This window comes from Tenrec ecaudatus, chromosome 13, assembly GCF_050624435.1.
Source record: "Tenrec ecaudatus isolate mTenEca1 chromosome 13, mTenEca1.hap1, whole genome shotgun sequence".
Taxonomy (NCBI): domain Eukaryota; kingdom Metazoa; phylum Chordata; class Mammalia; order Afrosoricida; family Tenrecidae; genus Tenrec; species Tenrec ecaudatus.
The window spans coordinates 137,334,817-137,356,048 of NC_134542.1; the positions used below are offsets into that span (position 1 = coordinate 137,334,817).

Genomic DNA, 21,232 nt, shown 5'->3' on the forward strand with positions numbered 1-21,232 from the left:
TTCCTGCTGTCGAGGAACCACATTCAAGAGAGCAGGAGGAGCCATGTGGACACCCATGGCGTGCTAAGATGCTTCCACCAACACTGGATCTACAAGACTGTTCACTCACTGACCTGTAATCTTCCTGCATCGGCATCATTGCATGTGCTCTGAGGACTTTATGGACTAGTATGGGACTAATGGACTCATACCTGACTTACGGACTGGATTTGGACTGGGATGCAATGTGTTCTCAATATACAACGACTCTGATATAAAGCTCTTTCTTATAAATATATGAGCATCTGTGGATTTGTTTCTCTAGTCAACTAGGACTAACACAGGAGTTCTTACAGATGTGATAAAAATCCATAAGTCAATTAGATCAAGCATAATTGTACAATTGCTGCTACCATCAGTTTCAAAACATTTCATTTCTTCTTGAACTCTCTGATACCAGTTCCCCTTTATGCCCTCCCTCCCTCCTACCCCCCAGGGACCCTTATTATTATATTATTATTATTACTATTGCCACATCTTTCTCCACCCAGGGGATCTGGTCACATACAATTCTGTTATTCATTCCCCTTGAATGGGGTTATAAGTCATCATTGCTCTCCGTCCCCCCCAGCCCCCATACTTCCAATATCCTCAGGGAATCATGACTCCCATAACTTGAGAAACAGATTTAACTTAATGATTCATTGGGAACTGAATCTCAATTGTAATTGCGTATTCTGATTTCCCAGCTTTTCCCACTAGTGTCCTTCATCTGTGAGAGGGTCCTTTATAATATTTGGCTTTGCATTTGTCTTTTGTCTCCTCCAGTCTATCACAGACTTCCCTTTCATGTTCTTGAGGAAGAATCTTAAAACTTTTGTGAAATGTATCTCAGTTTGGGGTTGCCTGACCTTTTCTGAGAATTCACTGCATGCTTGGCAAGGACACCACAGGCATACGAATACGATCTTGGTGCAGCTCGTCAAGGGGTCAGTGATGCCAAGTGTTCTATGAGTTGTTTTAACTAATGCCAAATCCAGCATGCTAACATGTAGCCAAGCTCCACACACACGTGTGCAAACACACGCACACACAGTTTCATAGTCAGAGTCTATGAAGGTATTATTATTGTGAACTCCAAGCAAATAACAATCATCTCTACCTTTTTCTTCAGTGGTTAGAATATTATAATAAGCACTGGACCAGTTATAGGCTAATTTGGTTCTTATTATTTACTGGCTCACTACTAGCTGGTGAAGCATGTTGCCTACCGAACTCGACAGTTTTTGTACATGTAAACCCCAATGACAGGATCAGCTCGGGCCATCCTCTGACTTTATGCCAGGTAAGGCTCTGGATACCTGCCTCACTGATGAACCACTCTTATTGGAGGAGGGCCATTGAGAGGACAGGCTAGAATCCCATAACTATACTTGGTATGCTAATATTTAATTTGCATACATATGTATATCGTGTGCCCAAGAGGGCTTCCAAAAGTGCATAGAGAAATAGAATTAGAGATCATGGAAATTTTCCACTAACTTCTTGAAGCCTTCTTGCATGCGTGTGCGTGTGCGCATGTGTGTGTGTTTACCCCATTGATTCTGTATTAACATTGTAAGAAAGAAGTCTCATATGAAGGCAAGGAGAATTTATTTTCTCACATCTTGCTCAGCAAGTCACCAACTTTCAATACCACCACTGAATCTAGAGCTTGCTGTGACTGCACTGAAGATCCGTTACTCAACTCACATGGGCATAATTACAGAGGTCATAAGGAGACTCTTTTTATTGATCTGTTTTCTATAAGCCTCCTGGATTTCAACATTTTCTCTCTCATTTTTCTTGTTAGATTTATAATGTCTGAAAACTAGGGCTCTATTCAATTTTAAATGTGTTCACTCTACAGTTCAGTCACTTTGAGAAAAAAGCCTTTCATAATTAAAGCATCAAAGGTGTACCCTGCTGACATTGAAATACCGTGTAAGGTGCTAGTCATCAGTATTTCTATGAAAAATGCTTTATTCAACAATATGTTCTGATCATTTCAGTTATAAGCATATTATTAATAACATATATTTCAATCACATAGTAAAAGGAGAAGGGTGAAAAAGAATAGCCATTTAAAAAACCCAAAACCTAACACCAATCCATGAGTAGATGCACAGATGGACATGCAAGCTGAAGAGCGGTGGGAAGAGGAAGAGACAATACTTATGCATATGTAGAGGTTTAAGAAGGGGCATTTTGCATATGCATTTACCTTTTCTGCAAGTATATCCATGAAGATAGTAGACTGTCCAGGGAAGGAGTCATGATACCTTAACTATCACAAAGCACCTTGAGTTGCTGGACTTGGGGACTCAAGATCATAGTTTCTGGGACAAGAAGGTGAATTGGCACAACATAGCAAAGAACATCACAGAAACATGGAAATAAGTAGTCCAAGGACTGGAGGACTGTGTAAACCTCAACCCTAAGACCAGAAGAACTGGAGGGCTCCAGCACCCATGACTAACCACACTGAGAGGGATTCCATTAGAAGATCCTGGATAGAGTGGCAGAAAACTGTGCAGTGGAACACCAAGTCTTGAAAAGGCTTGTTGGTCTGATAGAGACTGGTAGAACCTCTGAGTCTATGACCTGTAGTCACCCTGCAGTCCTGGCACTGAGCCCATTCCATGGCTCAATTTTCAGTCAATGGACAAGTCTATAAGGGGGGAAATAGTACTAGGGAGGTACAAATTGCTTAGAATAATAAATCGCTTGAGAACAAAAGGGTAGCGTTTAACCAAGGACAAAGATCAGACGGAAGGAAACATTTAGAAAGGAGGAGGGATGGAAATGGGAGATATAGGAGGAAGTGGGATAATTGATGATGTTATATCATAGGGACAGCAATCAATGACAGGACAGAAAAACAAGGTGTGTATGTTATGGAATGGTAACCCAATTTGCTCCATAAGCCTTCACCCAATTCGCAATGACAAGTTTAAAACCCAAACCATGCAGACTTAGCAAAAGCAGGGTTGTGGATAGCTTTTCCTCCCCCCAGACTAGCACTGTTCAATAGAACTCGATTTTAATTATTTTTGAAACTTTTATTGTGATTTGAAAAAGAGTTGATAGAGCAAATTCACTTCCATTCATCAATTCATACCCGTTTTTGCTGTGACACTGACTGCAGTCTCCCCAAATCGCACCATTCTTCCTCCTTTCTGGCTCTGTTTCTCATTCCCTGTAATGCCCTTTTCTTATCCCTTCCTGACTTCTGAGCTCCAGCCCTGGGCAAACAATGCCCTTATTAACTCATACGCTTGATTGTGGTAAGGCGGGTGCACCTCCCTGTTCACCTTGTAAGCACTGTTCACCTTGTAAGTCTGTCTATCATTATCTCAAAGTTGGGGTATGGGTGCCAGATCCAGGACAGAAGGGGGGTTCCACAGTTCCTATTAGACCAGCAGGTTAGTTGTTTTTTTTTTTTAATAAAGGATTTTGAGTTTTTATCCAACTTTATCCAGGACCTCCTATTGTAATCCCTTTCAGTGTGGTCAGTAGTGATAAGCAGGCACCAACTACCCTAGTTCTTCTGATCTTAGGGCAGTACCCGCAGGGTTCCTGGGGCTGAACACTTCTGATTTCTTTCCTCATCTTGCTCTGCATGAAGAGGGACAAGTAGATGTCTGCTCTCATGCTTTGGAGACCTTGGCTGCCACTCATCAAAGGAGGGTGAAACTGTGGTCTCTGTGGACCATGTTAGTGCAGTCGCCCTTGGTGCCCTGTAGGATTATGGCCCCCAGACCCAGAAACTCTTTCCTTCAAAGGTGTTTTGCGATGGATAAGAAGTTTCCATCACTTTGTCTCTGTATGCTCTCCCAAATCAGAGGGTTTTTCTTTTTTGTCTCTGAGAATTGTAATCTTGCAATTTTGGATAGCTCTTTTTATGATGGAGTATCATGCTGAGAACCTCTCTCTGTCTATCTCTTCTCAACAGTGAAAGAAGAAAGGAGAGAAGGTGAGAAGTTTCTCAGGTAATGTATAATCAAAAAGTGATTGAAAACATAAAGCAACATTGGAACTAAATACTGGCACTAGAATCAATGGTGCTGAAGGAAGTGGAAGCTGCACGGTAGGCTTTCACCCCAAACAAGAGTCTAGGCATTGAGGAAAGACCAACTGAAATGTCTCAAGCAGCTGACGAAGCCCTGGAAGCACTCACTGATCCAGCAGGAAATTTGGAAGACAGTGACTTTGCCAACTGACTGGAAGACATACGTATTGGTACCTATTCCAAAGAAGGACGCTTGGTTTGGGCTTTGGTAACGTGTATAGTAAGAATAATTGTGAGAATGGCACAGGGCCGGGTAGGGTTTCGTTCTGTTGTACATCGGGCCCCTATCAGTTGGAATTCACTAGATTGGCTGGACTCGCCATCCTCTTTGTTCAGGAATGTAATGTTTGCTGGTATTGATGATTTCACAGACTTTATATGTACACTGGCCTACCTTTCCCCATGCCTGCCTTAAACCAAAAATATTCCCTGAAGTCATACTTTAAGTACTAAAACATCTGCCTTGAGTATCCTACTATTTTAATAGTCATCTGCACGAGACCGCATTGACAAGGCATTCACTCACTCACCGCCATGGAGTCTATGCCAACTCACAGCAACCCTATAGGAGAGAGTGGAACTGCCCCGACTTGAGTTTATAAGACTGTAACCAAGTAGGACAGTAGAAAGCCCAGGGGCCTCTTCTCCTGTGGAACCATGGGTGGTTTGGAACTGACAACCTTGTTGTTCACAGCCCAACTCCTAACCAATGTACTATTAGGGCTTCTAAATTGAGAAAAGCAACTTTACAATTAGATAGGAACTTCGTTGGGGTGGGGCAGTGAGTTTATAATCAAGAACTCAGAACAGCAGGGTGAGGGTGATGGTACAACTGGAAGAAAGTAATCAATATTGGTAACTTATCTATGCAGAAATGGTTGAATTGGCATGTTTTTTACTGTCTACAGTCCCTCAACAACAACAAAATAAATACAATTTAGAAGGAAGCAAAGCAATAGCAGAAACATCAGCAAAAAAAACATATTCCCAACGCGGGAATAATAACATTTCCCTACTGACCAGAATTCTGGGTCCCAGTGGCTGTTGCCCTCCTCTGTTTGGGATAGCGGAGCTGAGAAACGGCAACTGTGGCAGTTTGTAGCAAAGATCGCAAGGGTTCAGGCCTTCCTGAGCTGAGTGTTTTACAGGGAAATATTCTAAACTCTGCTACAAATTGGTTTGCTGAGTAAGATTTTATTGGAAGTCATTTTCTGAAGCCAAAGAAAACGGCACAACAATGAACCAAGACCCACGCCCATTGAGTCGATTCTGACTCATCGCCGGCCACCCATTCTAGGACTTCCATGACTGAATCTTCACAGGGACAGCCCCGTCTTTTTTCTCTGGAACAAGTGGTGGGATTGAATTTCCAACCTTCAGCTTATTTGTCAATGCTTCAAACAACAACAAAACACCAAGCAGCACCCTGCCCCCACCACCACTTCAGACAAATTTAAAAACTACTGCAAATTTTAAAACTACAATGCTCAGGAGCCGAACAATTACAAAAGAAAATGAAGAGAAGATTCCAAACCATTCCCATGAAAAGGCTCACTTTAGCCACAGAAACGTGTAGATCTTATCAGCTTCAGCGAGGTGCATAATAAGAGATGATTTGAAGTCCTTTACAACACACAAAGTGATGAGCCTTCAACACATTCGGGAAAAGTGAGAAAAGATCATGAATTTCTATTTCTTCACTTCCTCATTTCTTAAAGTCTTTATTTCTTCACTTCCACTGAAAGATCTTTGTCCTCCCGTTCTTAATTTTTTAATGGTAATTGTTCCCGAGATGCTTACTGATTAGAGTAAATCCAGATCTAACTATACTAGGTATCTTTGGATGGAGGTTGATATAATGACAAGTTAATATGACGAACAGGTGTCCATGCTACAATGTTTAGAATGACCAGAGTCCATCATTTTAAGAGAAGAATGAAAGTGGAAAGTAATTGAAATTTGATTTGAAAAATGACCATGCATATACTAATTCTAAGAAAAGAATAAATAATGTTGCAGGCCATGATTTTCTGCATATAAAGATGATTCCACGATCCTTGTATAATCCCTTTGTACATTTTGGAAATCAGAATTTGGGGGGCTCTTTTATATCATTAATACAGAGAGTGTTACGTACTATGTAATGCTCTCAGCAAGGATTGTGGCAACTATCAAACTATTAATGTAATCAAGTACATTATTTCTAGACTGAATAAAAATATTTGTACTAAATGAAGTTAGAAAAACTGTAAGTAACTTCACACCATTTTCTATTAACTGTGTTGGACCACAGTTTAAAGGCAAAAGGGAGACTGAACACTTTTGATTTCAGATCTTCTGACACTGTATTGCAGCTGAAGTATGGCACACCTGTACAGTAGACACAATTGGCATTTATTTGGAATGTCACAATTAGAGAGCACAGCTCCATCAAGATGCTCACAGAACAGAAGGCAGACAAGTGAATGTTCATTTAGGAACACCAAGAGCAACATTAAAGGGTCCGTACAAAAGGTAGCAATATCTCATCTGCGAAAACAAATTGGGAATTTTATATCCTTTCAGTAGTCAGAGTCTGTGTTATGTCTATTCCCGTACCATGCTCTAAAGCAAGTTTACAAGAGGGAACTATTTGAGGAGATAAAGTCTATAGAAAACAGAAATACCCTAATAAGAAAAAAAATTCAATTAAGAAGTGGGCAAAGGACACAAATAGTTCACCAAAAATGTCATCCAAATGGTTTCAAAGAAGATAAAAATGCTACCAATCATTAATCATCCCGGAGATGCAATGCCAAACAAGGACGAGGTATCCCTTTATGCCCACAAGGGCAGCTCACTTCAAAAAAAAAGAAAAATCAACCACTGGAAAAGGTGCAGCGATATTGGAACCTGTCTACACTGCTTCTGGGTCTGTAGATAAAGCCATTACATTTTGGGAAATGTACATGACAACCACCATGGGAAATGACACGGTGCTCCCTCAAACAACTAGGAATAACACCTTCTGATGAGCCAGCAATACTTCTGCTGGGTATATACCCAAAAGGATGAAGAGCCATCATGCAAACAGACATGAGCATGCCCATGTTCATTGCAGCCCTGTTCCCAATAGCAAGAATTTGTCAACAGCCCAAAGACCCCACAGAAGGAGAATGGATAACGAAACGTTGGAATGTGATGCATTGCTAAAAAATAAGAATGAGACCACAACACACCTCATCATATGGAAGTATCTGGGGAACATTGGGCTGAGTGAAGTTAGTCGATCAGAGGAGGGCAAAGAATATGTCAGCTAAGTCCTATACAGTTAAAAATTAAGACAGTGAGTTGCACACCACTTTGGATGTTCCCAAGGGAGAGAGGACAAAGGTGGGAAGATGAAGCAACGGACTTGCAGGTTGACAGGTATTGGCTTGGACAAAAGGGAGGATGGAGGGCCATCAGAGGCCGAAGAGAAGTCAGGGGTGGAGTGAGCATGGATAGAATACAGGGGTGGCATTAATTAGTATTTTGAACTGTTGAATGCAGAGTTGAAGGCTTGAAATAAAATCCTCCCCCACCTAATATACAATTAAAATTCATTTTAGAAGTTTATGGGCAAATGGGTTGAAGAGATCATTGAATTTCCTACCAAATTCTTGAAGCCCTGTCAGATATGCTCTCATATTTAGATATAATAATATTTTGTTGAAGTAAAAATAAGTCTATTTTCTATTAGAGCCTCAACAATGGACTGAGAAATACCAAAGGTCATGGAAATGGTGGGTAATGATTTTTTCTGTCATCCACAAGGGGGCTGTGAGTCAGGATTAACTTGACAACAGCAGACAATAACATCTTGCTAAATGGAACAGGTGGCCAAACAAAACAGAACAGAACAGAAACCACAGAAACTTAAGTGGTTGATTTACCCCCTGCATTTTTTTAGGTGGATAGGTAACCTTACTCATATATGAACCTGAGTGAAAAATCTAGGTGGAATAGTAAATACCAAATTGTTAACAGTGCTGGCCTATGGGTCATATGAACTCTCTGACTGTTTCTGTGTTGTTGGAGGGGGGTCTTTGCTCTTTTAAAATAACGAGAAACTATTTTTATGAAGAGGAAAAACACGTGCTTCACCTGTGGTGAAAAATGCAGTTATTGGCAATTTAGATAAAATGCAGTCCCTCAGGCCGCAAGCAATACACCCGAAGTTGCACTGTTAATGTGTGCCCCAACCCCACGTGCACCCAGGACTTGCAGTCCTCTCCCCTCTCCATTTTTCCTTGCGACGTTTCAAAACTAAGCATAAGGTAGTTTTCCTGCCTTCAAAGAACTAAAGACTGAGTGGAGGCAATAAGTAATATAAGTAGAAAGTAATCATCAAACATTATAAGAAGCAGGCAGCCATTTAATCAAAGAGAATGAAATGTCGCCCTGCACCAGGGATCCTGCAAATCCTTAGGAGTCAGAGGAGGGGAAGAGATGTCTCAGAAGTACCAGAAAAGTTTCCATGGATAGAAAATGCATATACTTTGAAAAGGCTAAGAGTGAGATTTCTACAAAGACATATCCAGACAACACAAGCCCTGATTCTTCAAGAGCGAAATAAATCCTTGCATGGGATGGGAAGTAGGAAGAACAGGATTTGATAAGTGGGATGCGTTCGTATCATGGAGACTTCAAAGGCTAAGGATAGTGTGATTTAAATTTGATGAGGACGGAAGTGGGTAGAACTTCCGGCAAAATGGCGGACTAGGCAGGTCTCTTAGCCAGATCTTCTAGACAAAGGACTCGACTCAAGAAACCAAATGAACGAATGTGGGTCATCACTGGGGAACCCTAAGCTTTGAAGAAACGGCATGACTACAGCAAGGAGACCTGCAGAGGGTGTGGTAGACCCACGGGTCCTAGTGTAGCCATTTTGAGTTACTGCCAGCAGTGTTCCTATTGGGGCTGGGGTACATAATTAGCATCACTAGCCCAGGACAGGAGCCCTGGTGGCATTAGTCAGCAGTTGGAAACCACCAGCGGCTCCAAGGGAGAAAGATGAGGCTTTCTGTTTCGGTAAAGAATGACCACTGTGGAAACCCAGAGGGGCAGTTCTCTCCCAGCCTGTGGGGTTGCGCTGACTCGGCTTTGGCATGTTGGCAGTGAGCCTGGGCCCTGGATGTCACCAAACACCACCCTGGTGACTGGTGACCAGAAAGGTCACGTCTCGTTCCCAATGCTCTCCTGATGACCAGAGTGTGGCCACCGCATACCTCCAAGTTCCTGGAGGTTGGTGACATACCGTCACGATGCCCTGCCCAGCAGCGGGTCAGAGGGCGGTGTGTTGTTCCACATTGAGTGCTGGGTATCATCCCACCCAAATTTGAAGGCACACAGTCTCTGCCTCTGAACCAGGGGCCCCACCTTTTTCCACATCCATGTCGGGCTACACCTTCCTTGCCTGGCCACCAGGCCACCCTTCCTTCTCATCCTCCTCAGCGGGCAAGGTCGCCTTGAGTCGGGACTGACTCCACGGTGATGAGTTCAGATTTGGTTTGGCGGGGAGTAGGAGAAAAAGATGGAACAAAACTCTAAATTATACGAGACCAGGCTCACTGGTGGAAGAGGGACTGGGAGAGCCCCAGAAGAGAAGCGTTGGCCCAGATGCAAAGCCCAGCAGTCAGGAGGAGGTGGGAGAGAAGGACGAACGGACCGTGGTGAACGCTAAACGCAGCGTGGGAAGAGTGGGGTCACCACATGGGAACATGGGAACTGTTAAATGGAAAATGGATTTGTTCAGTAAACTTGGATCCAAATTCCAGTAAAAGAGTTTAGATGGAGAGAAATGGGACCCACAGATAAGCTCCATCGTGTGACCAGCAGTAAGGAAATCCCGTGGCAAATAGTGTGACCCTCGGCATGGTGGAAGGTCAGGCGCGTAGCTGTGGAGGTGGGAGGACACTGTCCACTGAGAGGGGAAATCTGAATTAGGGGTGGAAGTAAGAGGTTGAGTTTCAAAGACGTCAAGAGTTTCTGAAGGCAATGACCCCCTGACGACCCCAGATGGTTGACCATGAAGTTCACTTTGTCCGAAAGCAGAGTAAGGTGTGGGGGGGAAAATACGTGTTCTTTTCAGTAGGATATGACTATTGGGCTTTGTAGATTAGAGCACAGATTCGCACATTCATCTGGTGAACTAGTTCGATTCTACTCTGAAGATGACACCATACTCCTTTCCTTGGGTCTAGTTCTCACTCATGTGGGGCGAGGTTAAACACACGGAAGGGAGACAAGCCTACCCCAGCAAAAAGAAAACCAACACGTTAAAAAACAAGCAAGCCAAAGCCTTCCAAACAAGAACTCTAGCTCAATAGCATGTGGGAAATCTTTGCAGTTTAAATAATCTCTGAATATGTTCTTTTGGTTTATAAAAGGGAAACTGGATAGTTAAAATAAAGATTGGAGTAGAAATATAGTCATACAAGGAGTCGTCTTCCCTGTGTGTGCCAAGGCGGTCTATATTTTGTTTGAAGCATTTTAGAAGAAATAATCCATCTTCTTTCAGCCTGCCTGGACACTGACACCCTACTTGGATTGGAAGGGCTGATGTTGCTGGGACCACACTGAGTCTGAACCTTGAAATTGTGCTTTGAATTTCAGCTCCAAGATCAGGTGACATCCAAATCCACTTAGCATTTAACTGGCTCGGTTTCTGATGTCATTGGAGACCTTGATGAAATGACAATCCTATTAGTCACGATGGAGGGAGACTGGAGACCTTAGGTGACTCCGGTTCCATTCATAACAAGAAAGAGACGTTTAGCATTTGCAAAGGGCATTGATTTCTGATAGTTCCCTTAAGAACAAAGCTCCAGTGAAGGGCTAGGATCAGAAAAGGCTCAGAAAGAAATAATAGAAAAGGCAAGATCGCATTTATGCAAACTTAAATGCGTGTACCTTTGACGACTGGGTTGGAAGCAAAAGAATGAAGTGTTTATGTAAATGTGGGTAGGGAGACAGGCCAGGAGGGCAAGAAGGACAGTAGCACTGAGAAGGTAGCAGTTACACTGTGTCTGTGATTGACTCCAGGGAGGGCCTCCAAGTATAAAGGGACATGGACGCTATGTGAGGAGGGCTTTTCATCTGGGTGATAAATGGCCAGATTCCAGTGTGCTTAATGAGTCTCATCATTCTATAGCTAGACTCAAGAAAATAGTAAGACCCCTTTCAAAGCCTAGTATAAACAAATGAGAAGAATTAATAATAAAAATCCTATTAATGGGTATGCAATTTGGGGAAGTTAATGAAATCAATTAAAAAAATTCAGATAATGTATTTTTAGCATTGGAGGGAAAACGCTGGATCATCAAAATGAATTCTTTCTTTTTCTTTTTTATAAACCAAGTTTGTCCTGTGAAACGGGCTAGTCTTCTCTGGGGCAGTCTGGGTTTGTAAATGAGAGAAGGTGACAATCCGAGTGTTGAGGCTTTAGAATGTTTCAGATGCTTATTGATCTGAAAGTATCCAAATGAGATTCAGTCAAGTGTATTTCCCAGTTCTGGCTTCAGAGAGGTTGCACGGGGATTGGGTTTCTCAGTCCTCAGCCTGCCTGATGAAAGCATCTATCTTTTGTTTTGCAATAGAAAGTCTCAGATCAGAGACAAGAGGCGGAATCTGTAAAGATCTATGTGCAGTTCAACAGAGAAGCAATGCTCTCTAATCAGCTAAGACCTGCTGGGTTTGCATCCACAAATATTTGTCAACTATACCGTCAGGAATGGATTCAAAATCAGACCCTCCCTTCTTCCTGTTTGAATTCTTTTAAGTCATTCTTTTATTTAGAAAAGAACCGCAATCCTCAGGCGAATAATCAAAGCAAAATAGCCATGTGGGAGATGGGCAAAAGGTAACCTCAGTTTTGTAGGCAAATCCCTAGGCGAGAAGGCACAATCAGACATCTGTGCTGAGTTAGGTTTCCCCGAACACAAATGCCATGTGCTCCTTAATGCAATGCGAAATAACATAACTCATGCCTTTGGGGTGGCACCAAGGGGCAGAGCGACTGTTTGCAATGACGTCCGCTTCAGAAGTCAGGAACAAACGTGCCTATAGCAACAAGAGAGAAGCAGCACAGCGTCCAGAATCACGCGATAAATATTTCTCCAAATCTGAATGAGAATGTGGATTTCTATATACAATCTGCTTGCTGTATAAAGTTTGCAAATCCTCTTCTTTCCCATAAAAATAATACCGTTTTAATCCACATCTCCTCTAACCTCTGAAGTAATAAAGTCCGGGAGCCTCTCCCATCTCAATCGTTTCTTTTTCTTTTCTGGGCTGTTTATGTGCTGCCCTCTTCCGGTCTTGCCCCCGAACCTCTGACTACTTCAGTGGATTTCCTCCCATCACTTGCTGCTCCCCCCCACCCCATCTCCAGTACATTTTCTTCACTCAGATTCACTGAGTTGCGCTACTTCCGCAGATAAATGCCTCTATGGAGGCCTTTTTAAATATTTACCAACTTACCACTCTATTGTATTTGTAAGAAATAAATCCCTAGCCTTAGGGCTTATCAAAGGGTTTAGTAAGAATTGCATTCATACATTGCAGGTTCAAAAATGATTCTAAGGAATCCCCGTGGAGAACCATAACTAGAGAATAAAGAGAGTCTTTTTGTTGCCCGCCCAGAGGCGAGATTTGAGCTGGTGCTTGAAGAATGAGTGGTAGCCATACACAGACTGCCCAGGAAAGAGAGTTCTTTTTGTTGCCCGCCCAGGAGATGAGATTTGAGCTGGACCTTGACGAATGAGTGGTAGCCATACCTAGACCGCCCAGGAAAGAGAGACTATGCGAAGAGTCAACTGGTACCAATAATGATGGTAGGGAGGATGGCTGATTTAGGGTCAGGGCAAAGGTAAGTGGGTCTAGAGTGAACGTTTCATTAGCGGAGGGATGGGGGTATGATGAGAAAGCACCTAGACCTTCTGAGCCCCTCAAGATCCAGTATAAAGTGTGAATGTTACCATGAAAGAAAAAGGGCATGATGTAGAATGATAAGCGAGATCAATTGCTACTTCTCTGTCATTCAAATATCAACAGTGGCTCATATAATATTTGTCCTTTGATGATTGGCTAATTTCACTCAGTGAAATATCCTCTAGATAACAAGCATGTTTTAAGGTTTTTCACAGATAAATCATTATTCTTGAGCATTTTGTAGTATTCCATTGTGTGTAGGTGTCATAGTATATGTACCCATTCTTCCACTATGGGGCGGATGGCCGCCATTTTTGCTACTGTAAATAGTACTGCCATCAAAAGGGGTGTTCCTATATCAGTTAGTGTTATGGCTCTTATTTCTTAGAACACATAGCACAGAGAGGGGTTGCTAGCTCATCAGATATTCCTAGTCTCAATTATTTTAGGAAGCACCATACCACTTTCCACAGCCCTTGTATTGCTTTACAGTCCCCCCAGTAGTGTCCAAGGATTCCACTCTCTCCTCATTCTTTCCAGCATTTGTGATTTCTGGTTTTTTTACGTTTTGTTTTGTTTTAATTGACTATAATACTAGCGTCACTTTGATGTGCATCTCCTACATGGCTAATGATCACCAACATTTCTTCATAGGCTTGTTAACTGCCTGAACACTTTCTTCGGTGGAATGTCTGTTCATCTATTCTGTCCATATTTTTATTGGATTATTCACCTTTGCCTTGTTGAGCTTTGGGGTTTTCTCTAACTTTTAGAGTTCAGTCCCTTACCCAATACGTCATTGCCAAAATGTTTTTTTCCACTCCTGGGTTCTCTTCTTGCTCTTCCGGAGAAGTCTTTTGAGGCAGGTAAGTGTTTAATTTTTAGGAGGTGCTGAACCTCTCTTTTGTTTTCCCGTGTTTGTGTTTTTCCATTATGTTTGATAATGTGTTTATGCCATGTATTCTGGGTCCTAAGTTGGTTGTTAATTTTTCATTGATCATCTTTTTTTTCTTTTTCTTTAAGGTGTGCACTTTTATTGAACTGGTCAAGTCAGTGTACAGGTAAAGCCCTGGCTCCTCCACATCTCACCAACCCAGGGGACCCAAAGCCTTCATATCCTTCTAAATTTGGGGGGACAAAAAAGGAGGGGGCGCCTAATGGCTGACCATTCAAAAGGAAACTTTAAAAACAGAAAAAAAAAGTATTAAGGCGGTGGAATTATTTTTTTTAAAAAACCTTGGGTTACATAATTTACACAGAAGCAATGCTCTTGTCCCTTGCACCCTCACATGGGTCTGGAGGGGAGGGGACGAGGGCTGGACCCCCTTCTCGGGAAATGTGGAGTGGGGCCGGCTTTGGAGAAGGACAAGAGTCTCCTGTCACATGGCATCGTACGGCTTTTGGAATGACTATTTTAAAAAAGAAAAACGTAATCATGTACAATCAGAGTCCTGGCCACATTGTAGAACTTGGGGATGCTCGCTCCCTCTGCTGTCACCCTCACCGTTGCAGTTTTTAAATCCTGAGTCAAGAGCCAAAACAAAAACAAAAAATGAAAACAAAACCAAACAGATAAAGCCGTGCCAATCTCATCTTTTTTTTTTCTGCGCAAGTTAGGTTTTTCTCAAGAAAAGGTGTAACGCAGCTAAGGAACAGTCCACCTAGAAGCATTTGCGGTGGACGATGGAGGGGCCAGACTCGTCGTACTCCTGCTTGCTGATCCACATCTGCTGGGAGGTGGACAGCGAGGCCAGAATGGAGCCGCCGATCCACACGGAGTACTTGCGCTCGGGGGGAGCAATGACCTTGATCTTCATCGTGCTGGGCGCCAGCGCTGTGATCTCCTTCTGCATTCTGTCGGCAATGCCGGGGTACATGGTGGTGCCACCGGACAGGACTGTGTTGGCGTAGAGGTCCTTACGGATGTCAACGTCACACTTCATGATGGAATTGAAGGTGGTCTCGTGGATGCCGCAGGATTCCATTCCCAGGAAGGAGGGCTGGAAGGGCGCCTCGGGGCAGCGGAAACGCTCGTTGCCGATGGTGATGACCTGGCCGTTGGGCAGCTAGTAGCTCTTCTCCAGGGACGAGTAGGAGGCGGCAGTGGCCATCTCCTGCTCTAAGTCCAGGGCCAACCAGGTCCAGACGCAGGATAGCGTGGGGGAGGGCATACCTGTCATAGATGGGCACAGTGTGGGTGACCCCATCGCCGGAATCCATCACAATGCCAGTGGTACGCCCAGAGGCATAGAGAGACAGCACAGCCTGGATGGCGATGTACATGGCGGGGGTGTTGAAAGTCTTGAACATGATCTGGGTCATCTTCTCTCGGTTGGCCTTGGGGTTCAGGGGGCCCTCGGTCAGCAGCACGGGGTGCTCCTCGGGGGCCACGCAGAGCTCGTTGTAGAAGGTGTGGTGCCAGATCTTCTCCATGTCGTCCCAGTTGGTGACAATGCCGTGCTCAATGGGGTACTTGAGGGTCAGGATGCCTCTCTTGCTCTGGGCCTCGTCACCCACATAGGAGTCCTTCTGGCCCATGCCCACCATCACGCCCTGATGCCGGGGACGTCCCACGATGGAGGGGAAGACAGCCCAGGGGGCGTCGTCTCCCGCGAAGCCGGCTTTGCACATGCCAGAGCCGTTGTCGACCATGAGCGCAGCGATATCATCATCCATGGTGAGCTTGGGGGTGGCGAATGTGAACCGGCAGCGGTGACTGTGCGGCGGCGAGAAGCTTGTGCTCGCGAGAGGGACGCGGTCTCGGCTGTCCATTGATCATCTTTATAGTTATAAGTTTATACAGTTAGATCTTTGATCCGTCTTGAGCTTGTTTTTGTATATGGAGTGACATTTATGATAGCTACCTAAAAGATGAAACACTTAGGAACAAACCTAACTAGAGAAACAAAAGACTTGTCAACAAACAACAAAACAATCCAACAAGTAACCATGAGACCTACATAACTGGGAGAATATATCATGTTCATGGACAGGAAAACTTAAGGTTGTGAAAATGCCAATACTACCCAAGCTCCAAAACCAAACTCCCTGCCATTGAGTCAATTTAGATTCATAGTAAGCCTACAGTACAGAGTAGAACTGTTCATGCAGATTTCTGAGTCTGTCATTTTTAACAGGAGTCAAAAGCCTTGGCTTTCTTCCACAGACTATTGGTGGTTTTGAACTGCTGATCTTGGGGTTACCAGCCTGAAGCATAACCACTATGCCACCATTGCTCATTAATCCTACTAAAAGTTGTCGATGGAGTTAATGCAACTCTGATTCAAATCCCAGTGCCATTCTTTAAAGAAATGGAAAAATTAATCACCAACTTTCTATGGAAAGGAAAGAGTCCCAGGACAAGCAAAGCACTCCTAAAGAAGAAGGACAAAGGGGGAAGCATCTCGTTTTCTGATCTCAAAACCTACTACCCTGTCATGGTATTCAAAAAGTCCTTGTCCTAGTAAAGCAGTAGACCCATAGATAAACGGAGCAGGACTGAGAGCCCCAGTCCAAATCCATCCACCGACACACAACTGACTTTTGACAGAGGGTCAAAGCTGAGGAAATGGGAAAGAGAGTCTTCAACAAACAATGCTGGCAAAACTGGACACACATTTGCAGGGAAACAAAACATAAGTTCCTTTCTCTTGACAAGTTAGCAACACAGGCACCTTCTGTGTTTGGTTTTCCCTAAAATGTCAACAGCAATTTTTACAGAATTCACTTGGAATTTGGGAAAATTCTAAGATTATTGTGATTTCTTTCAGTGCTAAGAGATGTGCTTGGTTGGGATTCTGATGCAAATGCTCTCCCAGTAGGATGGGAAGGCAGCTCTAGGAATCGATGTATCTTGGGTAGCAATCTCTCTTCCCTTTGGTGACCCATTGTGCAAGGGACACCGCAGTGGAAACCCCTCCCTCCGGAGGCACCCCTCACTGTAGGAATGCTCACAGCCTACTTCCTGGAATCATACAAGTCAGTGAGATGAGTAATAATGTCCATGCCCCCACCCACTTACCCACTTCCCTGTAGCCCACCGCCCTCTCATCTACCTCTCTGCCTCTGCCTTTCCCAGGGCCAGTACCTGTCCTAGGTCTCTAGGTCATCAAATTTTCTTCAAAACACTGAACTTTTTCACACCGTTATACCCACCCACCAGAAATGCTGATCTCTCTATTGTTTCGTATTATTAGCTCAACGCTGAAGAAGTAATACGTAATCAAAATAGAACATCTGCCACAAAACTCTGATCAGTCCACATCCAAATATAAAATACTTAGGATTGCCCAACCTCTCAAATGATTGAATTTAACAATGGGTCCTGAGGAAAACTTACACATTGAAATACCAAACAAGCAAATCACCCCCAACCCCCTCAAATCTGCCTTTGAGTCAATTTAGTTGCCAAACAGTTGACCCCCCTGGGCAGAGTGGAACTGCTCCCTAAGGTTCCCAGGCTGGAGATCTTGACAGAAGAAGACTGTCTTCTCTCTCTTGTGGCTGGTGGGTTCAAGCCACTGACCTCTCAGTGAGCAGTTAACCCCTTGCACATCAGGGCTCCTGACATGTTGAGATCAGTACTGCGGAAACGCTACAACAACCTCATTAAATGTCTGATGATGGCTTCCCTTAAGGAGGCTGCCAACGGTGACACTCTTTAGAATTCCCTGAGCAAGTCCAACAAGATCAAGAACCCTCATTACCCGGCCTCACTGGGACCCCAAACTGGTAGGAACTAAAGTGAAAAACAATTTCAGAATCCTAGAACAGGAAGAAACCAAGAAAAAAAATAAGTCACAAGCACCAAGAAAATGTTCAAAGTCTGGGGAGGTTAAACCATCCTGAATATCATGAAAGAGAAGATGATAATGCATTGAAGAAGATTAGCAAACTGAAAACAGGTTAGATTCCAAAAGGAAACAACCAAGAAACATCGTGATCAAACTTTCCAAAAAGGAAAACAAAAATCCTAAAAGTAACTTCAGAAAAGTAAAATAAGTATAACTGAAACCAAACTCACTGCTGTTGAATTGATTCTGCCCCAGAGTAACCCTCTAGGACAGGGTGGAACTGCCCCCGTCGGTTTCAGAGACTACAATGTTCTTTTATTAAAAATTATTTTATTGGGGCTCATACAACTCTTATCACAATCCAACCATACATCAATTGTGTAAAGCACACTTATACATTCATTGCCCTCATCATTCTCAAAACCCTCCCTTTCCACTTGGGCTCCTGGAAGTCTACAACGCTTTATGAGAGTGGGAAGACTCATGTTTCTCTCTTAGAGGAGTGGAGAGTTTTGAACTGTAGACCATGAGGTTAGCAGCTGAGTGCATATGCTCCAGGGCTCCACTGAAACTATGAAGCCAGAAAATGCCGATTTGTAAATGGTGATAGCTACAACGTAAAAAGAGAGAATAAGCAATGTGGTCACACAGGAGGAGAGGTTGATATATCAAGGTAGAATAGATTCTTAAACTTGGGAAGGTAATTTTAAATTACAAGGTAACTTCAATGAAAAGTAGTAAAGCTTCTAATAAAAAGAAAGAAAAAAGATGATAAAATCTCAGTAAATACTATAACATCAATCACAAAATTGACTATTAAGAAAATCCATAAACAAATGGACTCAGCACAGAATGCATGGAACCAAGAGACCATCAATATCACACGCGTGCACACACACAAACAAACTGACAGCAATGCAGTATGTCCTAGAATAATGAGAACCATGACATGGACCAATGTATGCACATTCAAGTTCATCACAGTGTTCGTCTCATGGACACACACACACACACACACACACACACACTGACAGCAATGCAGTATGTCCTAGAATAATGAGAACCATGACACGGACCAATGTATGCACATTCAAGTTCATTACGGTGTTAGTCTCATAGACACACACACATACACACACACACACACAGCAATGCAGTATGTCCTATAATAATGAGAACCATGACATGGACCAATGTATGCACATTCAAGTTCATCACAGCGTTCGTCTCATGGACACACACACACACACACAGCAATGCAGTATGTCCTAGAATAATGAGAACCATGACATGGACCAATGTATGCACATTCAAGTTCATCACAGTGTTCGTCTCATGGACACACACACACAGCAATGCAGTATGTCCTAGAATAATGAGAACCATGACATGGACCAATGCATGCACATTCAAGTTCATCACAGTGTTCGTCACAATAGCAAAATGATGGAACTTAAAGACCCATCCATGGATGACCGGATAAGTAAGAAATGCTATCTATATGACATTAAAAAATAATGATGTGTTCTGAAAAATAGCTCATAATGTGGGTGTGCCTGGAGGACATGATGCTGAGTGAAGTTAGTCAGTCACCAAAGACCAAATATGACACCGCTACGCTAAAAAGCCAAGGAGAGGCTGACACACAGAAAAGAGCATTGTATTGACGTTTACTAAAAGTGAAAGGGGGAGAGGGTAGACACATGCTAACTTCAGTGACGGTCAAGGTAAGACACAATCAGAAGGAGGTCAAGAACATGATCATGACAAAGGCGCACATTGGGAAGGGCCTAGGATTAAAGGTAACAATAGTCAACACATGTACATGCCCGATCCTTAATCGCAGCCATAGCAATGACCTATGAAGGGAATACATAGGTACAAGTTCAAGTTTAACGAGGGAGGGAGGAGAAGGGGAAGGATAGCACAGCCACTCACATGTACATGTTTGGCAAATAATATTTCTCCACGTGCACTTACACAACTTGTAAATACACCCACGAATATAGCAAAGCATCCAGGAGATAAAGATGTGAACACTTCTTAGTCCACACGAGACAATGTGCTGCTGGGTTGGGGAGCACGTGACCATAGTTACTGGGAACCCCAACGTGAACTGGACAAAGGGCACTCACAAAAAGAGAGTCCTACCGTCAGGTTTGGGGAGTAGCAACGGGGATCGTGAAAGCTCATGAAAGGCCCCTTTATTTACTTTTCTCCTTATGGACCAAAGACGAATAAAGAAAACCAGACAATAGAAATAATTAGTTCAAAAGACTAATGTGCTATGCAATCTTGGCCTCCACACCCCGAGACCAGAAGAAACAGAGGGTGCATGGCTATCACCGCCCACCATTCAGTAAGGGTCAAACTAAGAGGTCCTTGGGAGAATGGGAGAACAATAAGGAACAAAACTCAAAATTATAAAAAATGCCAAAGTTACTGGTTGGATAGAGCCTGGTAGAGTCCTTGAGATTATGGCCCTTAAATATCCTCCAAATTCGGAGCCAAAGTCACTTCCTCGACACGATTTCCACCCACATAATACACAGGCGTACAAGGGAAACACTCATATCAGCTCCTTCGAATACCCTGTCAGGCAAGATCAAAAGGGCAGCATTTGCCCGGGATGAAGCTCAGAAGGCTAGCAAATGTGGGCGAGGAGGCTCACGGGAAAAGATAAACCAGGAGGATGGGGCAGTGGGGCTACATGAGGGGGCTTGGGATCAGTGTCAGGGATCCAAATGGCTAAGAGCAGTTGGATGGAGCACCCAATAGTCCTGTACACGCTCACTCGGATCAGGATAGAGTGTTTTAATAAGACAAATAATAAAGGAAACCCTCTGCACGACAACTATCTGACCTGCAAATGGCCCTGGGGATGGCGGAGGACGGGGCCGCATTGTATCACATTATGGATGGAGTTGTCGCGAGTTGGGGTGATCTTCATAGCAGTCAACCCTCTCATTGAAGGAGCCCACAGGAAACCCTGGGGCAGACTTTCCCACGCTCTTTCCGTTTTATAGATAAATCCCATACACTTAGCCATCTGAATTCTTACAAAATTTCACTCACTAGCCAGTTTGGAAAATCTTAATTCAGCTGCTTAAGTCTAATATGTCAGGTGTTTTTTTTTTTTTTCATCACATAACCTGAAATGAGATGGGAAAGGGGGAGTTCCTTTTAGCCCATGCAAAACACAGGCCCGGGTGTGGGATAGACTATCAGCAGGCATAATTAACCTGCCCAACCTGCCTTCCAGGACCTTGTCATCCTAGCAGAAGCAAACCATCCCACAGCTGGGCAAAGTGGAGCAGAGAGAAGGCACAGTGTGGCTACCTAGGAAATGAATTGAAAAGCAAGAAACCTTTCCCCATTCCCTCTCGCCCCAGTTCAG

The 21,232-nt window shown here is 43.5% G+C and overlaps 2 protein-coding genes across 2 annotated transcripts in view; both read right to left on the reverse strand.

Moving 5' to 3' along the window:
• The window catches only part of NCKAP5 (NCK associated protein 5), a 965,306-nt gene that overhangs the window by 774,240 nt on the left and 169,834 nt on the right, over window positions 1-21,232 (reverse strand). The window lies entirely within an intron of this gene.
• POTEE (POTE ankyrin domain family member E) lies at window positions 14,045-15,812 on the reverse strand. Its single transcript, XM_075530285.1, is given in 2 exon segments — window positions 14,045-15,172; window positions 15,174-15,812. Coding segments are annotated over 2 exon segments (1,014 nt in total). The 5' UTR covers window positions 15,719-15,812; the 3' UTR covers window positions 14,045-14,703.